The 11099-nt window shown below is 44.0% G+C and overlaps 1 protein-coding gene across 1 annotated transcript in view; it reads right to left on the bottom strand.

Annotated features, from left to right (window-relative positions):
* Positions 1 to 558: 558 nt before the first annotated feature.
* MYSM1 (Myb like, SWIRM and MPN domains 1) overlaps positions 559 to 11099 on the bottom strand; it is an 83299-nt gene continuing 72758 nt past the window's right edge. Inside the window, exon 17 of the mRNA XM_068242065.1 lies at positions 559 to 753. Within this exon, the coding sequence (XP_068098166.1) occupies positions 559 to 753 (195 nt within the window). The remainder of the gene's footprint in view (positions 754 to 11099) is intronic.

Here is an 11099-nt window from a genome sequence, read left to right as displayed (position 1 = left end):
ATATTCTGTTGAAGCTGTTTGCAGCTAGATTTGCTGTGTAAACTATCTAAACTTTAGATTTGATATATAGACAAGTTACTTGTTCTAGTTAGTTTTTCATCTTGGATCCGCTTTAAGGTGCACTGGCTGAACACGTTAAACAAAGCGGGATAAAACACCGAAGTCTCCATAGAAGTGCTGTTTTGCGTGAAACGGCCGTCAAGCAACCAGTGCCCTGCACCCACCACCCCACTGCTGCCCAACAGGACCTGTATGTGCACCTCCATTGTTTGTTTCGGCCAAGCTCATGCACTTGTAATTGCAGTTCAAGCACATCATTACTACAATAAATCAGCAATCTTTTCCTTATTGCCTCTCCCCATCCTAACAGAAATGAAATTGAATAAACACAGCATGTAGGAGCAGTGGGAAGAGGCCGTAATGGACGCTACCTGATACGCTCCCCCCGCCCTATAAACTATTGTGAATACACAGTAATACTGTGGCTGGCCAATGTCAATTTTAATATGGTGGAGTCACTCACTAATGACCGTTCTAGATACACGGGGGAAACCAATATCACACCTGATACTTAGCCTGGGTGTCAATATCCCGGATGGATGGATTAGGGTCAAACGCAGGGTGAGAGTGGTACCAGCCAATGATGCTGTAGCCACGCAGCGACAGGGCTTCTGATGCTTGCGTCTGTGAGACGGGGTCCATTTCACACTGCAGGCCGGTACTCAGGCTGTTACAGGGCTCCGCTGCCCAAATCTGCAGAGAGAATGCACAAAGACACATCAGGAAGAAATTCACCGGCATGGATGAAGGTTCAGGCAAGGTCAGGCTGAATGTATAGATAAAATTAGGTTCTTGAGGCCGGGTACACACATAGCAGAAGCTAGTGTTGCATAAAACGCTGCGTTTTATGCAGCAATGTTAGTCAATGGGACGCAGAAAAAAAATACAGTATGCGTTTCAAAAACGCTGGTTCTGTTGCATATTATGCAGGAATGCTGCCAAAACGCATATAATGAAAGTCAATGGGAATGCAATGGTATGCGTTTTATACGTGTTTTTTTCCCAAAAATAATTGTTTTGTGATGTATTTCCGCTTCCTGTTGTCTTCCTAGTGATTTGCATGAATGGAAATCTGAAACCGCTTACAAAACACATATGCGTTTTGTATATGCGAACCGCAAATGCATTAAACGCAGGCAAAATGCATGAAAAACGCATCACAAATGCACCAAAACCGCTCACAACATTAACATAAAACATGATATAAAACACAGCCTTCCACGCTATGTCATATGTGAACCCAGCCTTATGCAGAATAACATCCACTCGTCATGATAAATGCAATCTATTTCTTTTCCACTCGGCAGAGTTCACCCAAAACCTATTATAAACCAGATAACGTTACCTAGGGATGGTCAATGAGATAATAATTTCATGTTGATGCAACATAATGCAAATTTTGCATGCAAATTTATGCAGCTTGAACATGTACCAATCAAATCCCGCTTAGGTAAAATTCAATTGGTGTATTTTCAAGCTGCATCAATTTGTACACAAAATTTGCATAATCCTGCATCAACTCAAAATTATTTGCATCTCACTGACCATCTCTAAGCATAACTACACTTCCCAGGCGATAAATTCTCAATGCCCTTAAAGCAACCTGTGAGATTTACAAAAGTAAAAATGATATACTTACCTTGGTAGAGGCTTCCCCCTTCTCCCTCCATGCACCTGTACAGGAATGAGGTCGGCTCGCACCTGCACAGTAGCACAGACTGGTTGGCCGAGCTGTTCGGCTTCATGCTATTGCGCAGGCGTGAGCTGTCTGTGCCAGTCAGTCAACAAAGCTTCGGGGAGGGAAGAAGATAGCAGGGAGAAAGGGGATTAGGGGAAGCCTCTGGATCATCTAAGCTTCCCTTTACTTAGGTAAATACCCATTTAAGGTGCTTTTTTTCACTACACCTACACTTTAAGACTAAAGCCTTGAACACATGCTAGAGCATACATGTCAAACTCCAGTCCGTGGGCCAAATCTGTCCCTCAGAGGCATTAAATGTGGCCCTCAAGTGGTTTCCCCACTTTGCATTATGTTTGTCTCACTCTAGATCACCAGTTAAGCTATATTGGAGGTGGAGCCCTAGAACACCAGGAAAGCCATATGGGGGAGACAGGGGGAAAGCACTTAACACTAGGGAGGCCTCTAGACTCCAGGAAACTGTACAGGGGTTGGAGGGGGGCCACTAGACACCAAGGAACTTTATGATGGGAGAAAGGTGGCCAGCAGACATCAAGGTTGGCTCATGACTAGGTCTCAGTGTACAATTTCGCCCACTTTGTATTTGAGTTTGACACCCTGCACTAGAGGGTTCTCGACCAAAGCAGCTGGTCGGGTCAGCCTCTGCCCAGAATTTAGCATGTGTGCAGCAGCCCCTGACATCCCTCAGTGCCTCAGCCAGGATGGACTTGGATGAGTGCTAGCCAAGAGCATTGTTCTCCCACTTGCCCCACCTGCTCTGTGCCGCACTGTCCTGCATGTTTCATAATCAGCCCTCTTGCAAAGTAACAGAATGCATTGCGAGCCTAGAGGCATCTATACAGCCTCGGCCCCACACCCAAGTGACCCAGACCCCATACCTGCTGGTTGACATGCCTAGTGCATATGTATTAGCCCCCCCCCCCTCTAGTTGCACCCTTTACATAGAATATGACTCCACTCATTATACCTCAATGTTCTCCCCAGGCTCTTTTACCCTAGTGCTCCACCCGGCTAGTTTTGGTGAGCACCCGGCTATCATCAGCTCACCACCTCCTATGCTGTAAGCAGAGTTGTGCAGAGAAGCGCCGGCCCTGCATTCTCTCATATTGCCCCACCCAGCTACTTTTTCATGCCACCCGGCTGAAAAAAAAATCTGGGGAGAACACTGTACCTTTTACATACAACTCCTCCCTCTTACTACTTCTGTGGTTACACATAACAAAAAAACCGAAACATTTGTAAAGCACATTTCTCCCGTAAGACCCAAAGCACATACGCTTCTCTCACATCAGTACATATAGATGTGTACAGCGGAAAAAGTTAAAGGGAACACATGGCGAGAGGGATATGGAGACTACCATATTTATGTCCCTGTAAACAATGCAAGTTGCCTGGCAACCCTGTTGATCTCCTGGCATAAGTGGTGTCTAAGTCAAAACCCTGGAACAAGCATATGGCTAATCCATTGAAACCTGAGTCAGCTGAGTCAGAGTACCTGATCTGCATGCTTGTTCAATGTCTAGACACACAGGATCAGGAGGGCTGCCAGGCAACCAGTATTGTTTAAAAGTAAATATGCCTCTATGCAGGGCTGTGGGGTCAGGCTCCGACTCCTAATTAATTTACACTGTAATTAAAATAGAAAATATTATAAAATGTTCTATTTCTCAGATAATAGTCATAATAAATAATTTATATATACAGTAATAGCCGTGCTTAGTCCACAAAAATTAAATTAACCAATCAAAAAATAGTTACTTGTACGGCTTCAATAAAGCAGTCCCCGTATTTTTAAGTCAGATATACATATCTGATTGTGATTGTATATATGAGGTGTACACAGGAATCTTTTATATATACTAAATAACAGCTATGCTTTAAGAATAAAGCCTGATGTGTAGCTGTGTCACTAATAGAGATGGTCAATGACATGCAAATAAGTCTGCATTGATGCTGGTTTATGCAAATGTATGTATACTCTCTTTGCTCATGAAATCAAATAATTTGATATGTTGTTAAAATTTGGTTTGGTGACTACGAATTAAAGAAAAGTTTTATACATACCTGGGGCTTCCTCCAGCCCCCTTCAGGCCAATCAGTCCCTCACTGTCCTCCTCCACCACCTGGATCTTCTGCTATGAGTCCAGGTAATTCAGTCAGGAGCGATCTGCACCTGCGCAATAGTGCTGCACAGGTGTAGTATGCTCCCGGCAGCGGAGTGTGTGCATGCGCACTACGCCCGACTGGCTCAAGTACCTGGACTCATAGCAGAAGATCCAGGTGGCGAAGGAGGACAGCGAGGGACTGATTAGCCTGAAGGGGGCTGGAGGAAGCCCCAGGTATGTATAAAACTAATTTCATCTGTCTCAGGTTTACTTTGTTACACAGTAGTACTATACACATGCACTCTCCACAGAGCTGCAGGGAATCCACTGAGAATGTTGTGCACATTGAACACAGAGGTGTTGTCTGTCACCCATAAACCTGGTTCAGATTGTGCATGAAGAATGTGTAATAGAGGAAGAATCGCCTCATTCTCCTGTAGAGTACCTGCACATCACTCTTAACCTCTTGACAACCAGCTAACGCTGATTGGCGTAAACTGGTCGTCTGCGGGTTACCATGGAAACGGCTCGCCGGCAAAATGTAAACAGGCGGGGAAGAAATCCCTGCTGTTTACATCATACGGCGCTGCTGCGCAGCAGCGCCGTAAGGCAGATAGGCGATCCCCAGCCTCTGATTGGCCGGGGATCGCCGGCATATGATAGGCTGAAGCCTATCCTTCAATGCGCAGGACGGAAATCCGTCCTGCGCAGCTCACAGGGGGAGGGAGGGGGAGTGAGCGGGCAAGATGGCGGAGAACGCTGCGGAGGGGGGCTTTGAAGAGCCCCCCCCGCTAAGCAGATGCAGCCGGCGGCGATCAGACCCCCCCAGCAGGACATCCCCCTAGTGGGGAAAAAAGGGGGGTAGTCTGATCGCCCTGCTGCACTCCTGATCGGTGCTGCGGGCTGTAGAGCCCACGCAGCACCGATCACAGAAAAATCCCCTGGTCGGCAAGTGGTTAAGGTGCCCATACATGGTACAATTTTTCATATTTTTCCGATTAGATAATTTAGTTCGATTATTCCGTTAGATCGAATATAAAGATTTTTCCAGCATGTCCGATCTGATTTTTGTCGAAAAAAGGGATAATCATTCGAATTTCTTGATGGAAAAAAATTAATATTTTCGACTTTCTTTCGATTCGATCATTTCAATCGACAAAAACTGGAAAATCTAACGTTTTTATAGTATCGTGTATGGGCACCATTACATGTACCCAGAGTTACATTGCCTAGGGCCTGATCCATGTTCAGATTGTGCATGAAGAATGTGTAATAGAGGAAGAATCTCCTCATTCCCCTGCAGAGTACCTGCACATCATTCTTACATGTACCCACACTTACATTGCCTAGGGCCTGATAGATGTTCTTTGTTCCTGTCTGTACCTTCTACAAGTACTCTTACCAAGGACTAGTTTTAGTCTATGACTAAAGGGAATAAATATGGCAGTATAAATATCCTTCTCACTTCGGTTGTCTTTTAAAATTCCTAAGCGTTGGCAGTCAAGATATGAATTTCATGTTATATACTTTCAATCAACAAGATTGTAATATGCAAATTAGAGGAGTCTGGGTCAAGGAGTCAGAGTCGGAGGAAACCTAATCTGAGGAGACGGTGTATTTTGGACCGACTCCACAGCCCTGCCTCTATGCCCCTCTTACCTTGGGTTCCCTTTAAGTCAGGGATGTCAAACTGGTCCTACAAGGTCCAAGATCCTCACACATTTTTGATACAGCTGAAATGAATTGATGGGTCTGAATCAGGAAAGGTGTGGTCCATCAGGTAGAACACATTCCTCTCTTTCTCAGTCCATCCTAAACACTGGCATGGATCTGGCCCTCCAGGCCTGGAGTTCGACACATGTGGTTTAAGTGATTATAAATGCCAGACTAAAAAGGTGGCTTATCAGTTTTGATTTAAACAGGTCCAGGGTTGGAGCTGTCTTGATTAAGTTTGGTAAGGCATTCCAAAGAGTTGGGGCAGCATGACAGAAAGCTCTGGTTCCAACGGTTTTAGGTTGAACTCTGTGGTGATCAAATTATTGGATCCTTTTGATCTGAGGTTGTGGGAGGGGTGATGCAGTTGCAACAAATCCTTCAGGTATCTGGGGCCTAGGTCATGTAGAGATTTTAATAATACATATAACACTGTGAGATAAACCATCCGGCACTACGTTTAGGTAGACATAGGTCCAATTGTCCTTAATTTATTTCATCAATACATCCAAGCCATGCACAACTCCATGATTGGTGATACACAAAAACAGTTCATATAAATAGTTGTTTCATACCCTGTCCAATAGCTGCTGTGGGGCAATGTGGGAGCAGCGGTCCGCCTGACGACCATTTCGCTCGAAAACGAGCTTCTTCCGAGGCTCCGTGCGCGGTGTTAAGCCCATTATCGGGTCTTTAAATATGCTGGGCATCTGCTCCAGCTTCTGCGCACGTCACGCCGCTACTTCCGTCACTTCCCCCTTCCGTTGTCGCGTCAATGCGCATGCGTCAAAAAACCCGCGTGACGCGTAGTGGATTACCATGCGCATGCGTGCTCTTTTCTGCCTATGACGCAGACATTGCGGAAGTGTAAAGACAGGGAAATGATGTGCGCTCCATAGCGGTTTCTTGATTCCATTTCAATATGGATATTCAAAGAAACCACTAGATGGTGCTATACTTAAGAGAGGGCATCTGTGAACATTATCAAAGTTTTTTAAAACCACACCTTTATTTCATATCCTATTAAAAAGATACCATTATTACATGATTTAACTGCTAAAAAAGAGAAAAGGGATATATATTGGGTTAGAACAGGATTATGGGATCTAGGTCATTTAACTATATCAGTAATTTTCTACATCTATATCCATTATCAGACATATATTTTTATATATATTAGGTATAGCACCTCAAAAAATGATTTCCTCATCCCACATAACCCCACACGAAAACCCATCTATACTCCTTTCTTGTGTTAAAAACAACAAAGAATCAAAAAAGTTTGGAATAGCAAACAAGCCACATCAAGAAAGTCCATTATACTATTCTACAAAACCTAAGGATTCAAGAAGCAGGCCATATCGACACAGTCATTCAGGCCCAATGCCCTCATCGCATTTGTATTAATTATCCATCTACTCTCTCTTCTTACTAAACTTTGTTCCCTATTTCCTCCTCTCGAGGGGGCTTGGACCTGTTCCAAGCCTGCAAATGACAAACAAGTGGTGTCTCCTCCATGTTCCATTCTGAAATGTTCAATCAATCTAGTGCATCCTTTTCCAGTTTCCACTGATTTTATATGTTCCCGTATTCGTTCGCTTATTTCCCGGGTTGTCCTACCAATATAAAAGCGCTTGCATGGGCACCACACTATGTAGACTACGTACTTAGTCCTGCATGTTATAAAACTTTTTATTCTATTTTCCACCGGTCCTACTTTTAGATGTTTTCTAGGCTCCATATGAGGACAGTTATGGCCCATACACACGTCGGATTTCCGCGAACAACGGGTCGTTTGAACGTCCCGTCGTTCGCCCGCTAAATCCGGCGTGTGTACAGGCTGTCGTTCGCTTGATAAGGGTGAGTTTGAGCGATCCGCCCGGTGGATCGCTCAAACTCGCCCTTATCAAGCAAACGACAGCCTGTACACACGCCGGATTTAGCGGGCGAACGACGGGACGTTCAAACGACCCGTCGTTCGCGGAAATCCAACGTGTGTATGGGCCTTAAGAACAATGGCCACATCTATAGTTACCTTTAGGCTGTGCCTGGTCTAACCAGGTGGTTTCTTTTGGACTCTTAAATTCGCTAGATGTAAGTTTGTCTCCCAAAGTTGGCGCCCTTTTAAAAGTTATCATTGGTGGTTGCTTGTATACATCTTTCAACACTGGGTCTCTCTGTATTATTCTCCAATTTCTCATGATACTTTGCCGTACCTCCCTGTGCATAGGTGTATACTCAAAAGAAAAAGTTAATCTGTCATTTTCTACACTTTTTCGTTTTTTCTTCTCCTGACTGTTTTTTCCCCAATCAAAGCACTTCTTTCCATTTCACTAGCCCGTTGCAACGCCAAATCCAAATTTTCAGTTTCATAGCCTCTCTTTTTTAAATTAAATTTCAATTCCAATGCTTGATCCACAAAGTCCTCCTTCCGGGTATTATTTCGCCTTAATCTCAAGAAATGTCCATATGGGAGGGACTTAAATGTATGCTCTGGGTGGTAACTCTCCCTATGCAGTAATAAATGACTGCTTGTTGGTTTTTTATAGCCCTTCGAAATAACCCTATCCCCTTCTATTCGCAATTCCAAATCTAGATATGCTACTCTATCCTCACTATACTCATGAGCAAATTGCATGTTTTCTTTTCCTGAGTTTAGATAAATCATGAATTCTTCTAAGGCATCACGCGTCCCGGACCAGTACACCAGGACATCGTCCACAAACCTGGACCATCTCCTGAGGCACCCACCATGAGGGACACCGGGGCTATACACATATTTCTTCTTCCACCATGCCAAAAACAAGTTGGCATATGTGCATGACACCGATGTCCCCATGGCTGTTCTCGACAACTGCCAGTACCATTGGCCATCAAAAGTGAAAGCATTGTGTGTGAGCACAAACAAGAGGCATTCACACGCAAACTCAACGTAATTATCATCTTTACCTCCCCACTGTCTTTACACTTCCGCAATGTCTGCATCATAGGCAGAAAAGATTGCGCATGCGCATGGTAATCCACTACACGTCACGCGGGTTTTTTGACGCATGCGCATTGACGCGACAACGGAAGAGGGAAGTGACGTAGCGGCGTGACGTGCGCAGAAGCTGGAGCAGATGCCCAGCATATTTAAAGACCCGATAATGGGCTTAACACCGCGCACGGAGCCCCGGAAGAAGCTCGTTTTTGAGCAAAACGGTCGTCAGGCGGACTGCTGCTCCCACATTGCCCCACAGCAGCTATTGGACAGGGTATGAAACAACTATTTATATGAACTGTTTTTGTGTATCACCAATCATGGAGTTGTGCATGGCTTGGATGTAATGATGAAATAAATTAAGGACAATTGGACCTATGTCTACCTAAACGTAGTGCCGGATGGTTTATCTCACAGTGTTATATATATTGGATGACCCTTTCAGCATCCTGAGCACACGAAAGGATAATACCCTGTTTTTCCACCCCATACCAGGAAAATTCCTCTAGATTTGTCTCATGACCGCAGTGCCAGTCCTTTTCATTTTTCTTTTGTTTTTTTCTTCTTTGATGTGCAATTTTAATAATACATCTGTACAAGGCTTGTTCTGACTGATGGAAGGTGCCATTGTTCTACCACACACTGGCATGGATCTGGCCCTCCAGGCCTGGAGTTCGACACATGTGATTTAAGCTGTTATAAATGCCAGACTAAAAAGGTAGCTTTTCAGTTTTGATTTAAACAGGTCCAGGGTTGGAGCTGAACACAGTGGATGTCACAGGGTGCCACTGCGACTCCTCACATGATGGTGATGGGCAGACTAATTTGCAGACTACAAGAGCCTGCCATCAAAACTCCTCCCCCTTGCTGGCCGTGCAACTCCACTGTATGGGGGGGGGGGGGGGGGGGGTTTCAAGAAAATAAAAGGCATGCAGAGGGAGGCTTTGGCCTTATAAAAACTGTTAGGGCTCATTTCCACTATCGCGAATCCGCATGCGTCCAACGCATGCGGATTCGCACATGTAATGCAAGTGGATGGGCCTGTTTCCACTGTAGCGTTGTTGAGGTGCGTTTCTTTCAGCGGTGAAAAAACGCACAAAAGAGCCGCAGAATTCGCCTGCGAGTGGAATGCATGCGAATCGCATGCAATGTATTTAATAGGGAAATCCCATGCCTTTTCCCCATGCGTTTTTTGCCGCGAATTCGCATAGGTACCAATGTAAATTCACACAGGCAGTGACATGGTTAAAAAAACGCATGGGGAATCGCATCTGCATGCGATTTCATCAGCGGTGGAATCCAGGCGATTCCGCACCGCAATAGTGGAAACGAGCCCTTATTGGACAGGCGCTTGGATTTCAAGACCATTTTCTGACTCCTATTGTTGCTAAATTTAAGTTGTATTACATTTGGATCTGCGTGCGGCTTTAAGGCAATGTCAGCCTTCTTCAGACAGGGATTTTTCTGCATGACAGATTCACAGAGAAATAAATTCTAGTTACCAGAGATGAGACAAGTTTCTGAAATGTGAAACATTTCTGAAGTTCTAAAAGCGTACAGAAGCTCGAAGCTTTTGAAACTGGCGATATAAGAATGGAAAGCGGAGCTGAGAATCTGTCAGAAGTAGGGAAGACAGGCTTCACATTATTCAACTTTAGTACAAAAATCTATAGATGATCACTAGATAAGTCCTTTTTATATGAATAACATTTTATATACAGTATATTATCTTTCAACTTCATGCTGCAGATTCCCAGTTGGTATAGTTTTTTTTTTAATGAAACTTTCAGGAAACTCTGGCAAAATTATACGTCTAGGCGAAAAATATACCCAGAATCCTCCTCTCTCTATTTGTCTCATTGGTGCAAAAGTCAGTACAAAGCAAAAATGTACTGCTCTTTTCACATCAATATTATATTATGATTAACAAAAAGGGGGCATGTTTTGGTCCAACGTGGCTCAGCCACGCTCAGTACCAGAATAACCTTTTTTCCAAAGAGAGTACCTTCTGGACAACCAGGTGGAGTCGAGTTTATACATCTTCATCACCTGCAGAGCCACTCTTTGGTAATTCCCCTTTCCCGCCTCTCAAAGTGATCTCACTGGCTCCCTCACCCCTTCCCTTCCTCTCTGTGCTTTCGGTGGAGAACACAGAGATGCATTGAATCTAACATTGCGGCCATTTATTTTTTTTTAGCTGAACATGAAACTTAAAGGACATCCAAGGTGAAAATAAACTGATGAGAAAAACAACTGTATCTGTCCTCCTCCTCATAAAAATAACTTTTTTAGATATCCGACAATTTTAGTTTATATTTAAATCTAGTTTTTAAGTTTTTAACGTTGCATTGTATCTGCTCAATGACACCTTCATTGAAGTATGCTTGAGCTCAAATCTATGAATTATTGATCATTTGTATCTCTTTCTTGCTCCAGAAAGCCATTTACTGACAGGAAATTATTTTATGGCTGTAATTACTTATCAGTGAGGGTTATGCTATAGTCTGACCCGGATAGAAACTGTCACTTACATGCCTGATGT

The sequence above is a fragment of the Hyperolius riggenbachi genome, chromosome 6 (assembly GCF_040937935.1).
Source record: "Hyperolius riggenbachi isolate aHypRig1 chromosome 6, aHypRig1.pri, whole genome shotgun sequence".
Taxonomy (NCBI): domain Eukaryota; kingdom Metazoa; phylum Chordata; class Amphibia; order Anura; family Hyperoliidae; genus Hyperolius; species Hyperolius riggenbachi.
Note: the sequence above shows the minus strand (reverse complement) of the source record. Positions and strands in the feature narration are given on the sequence as shown.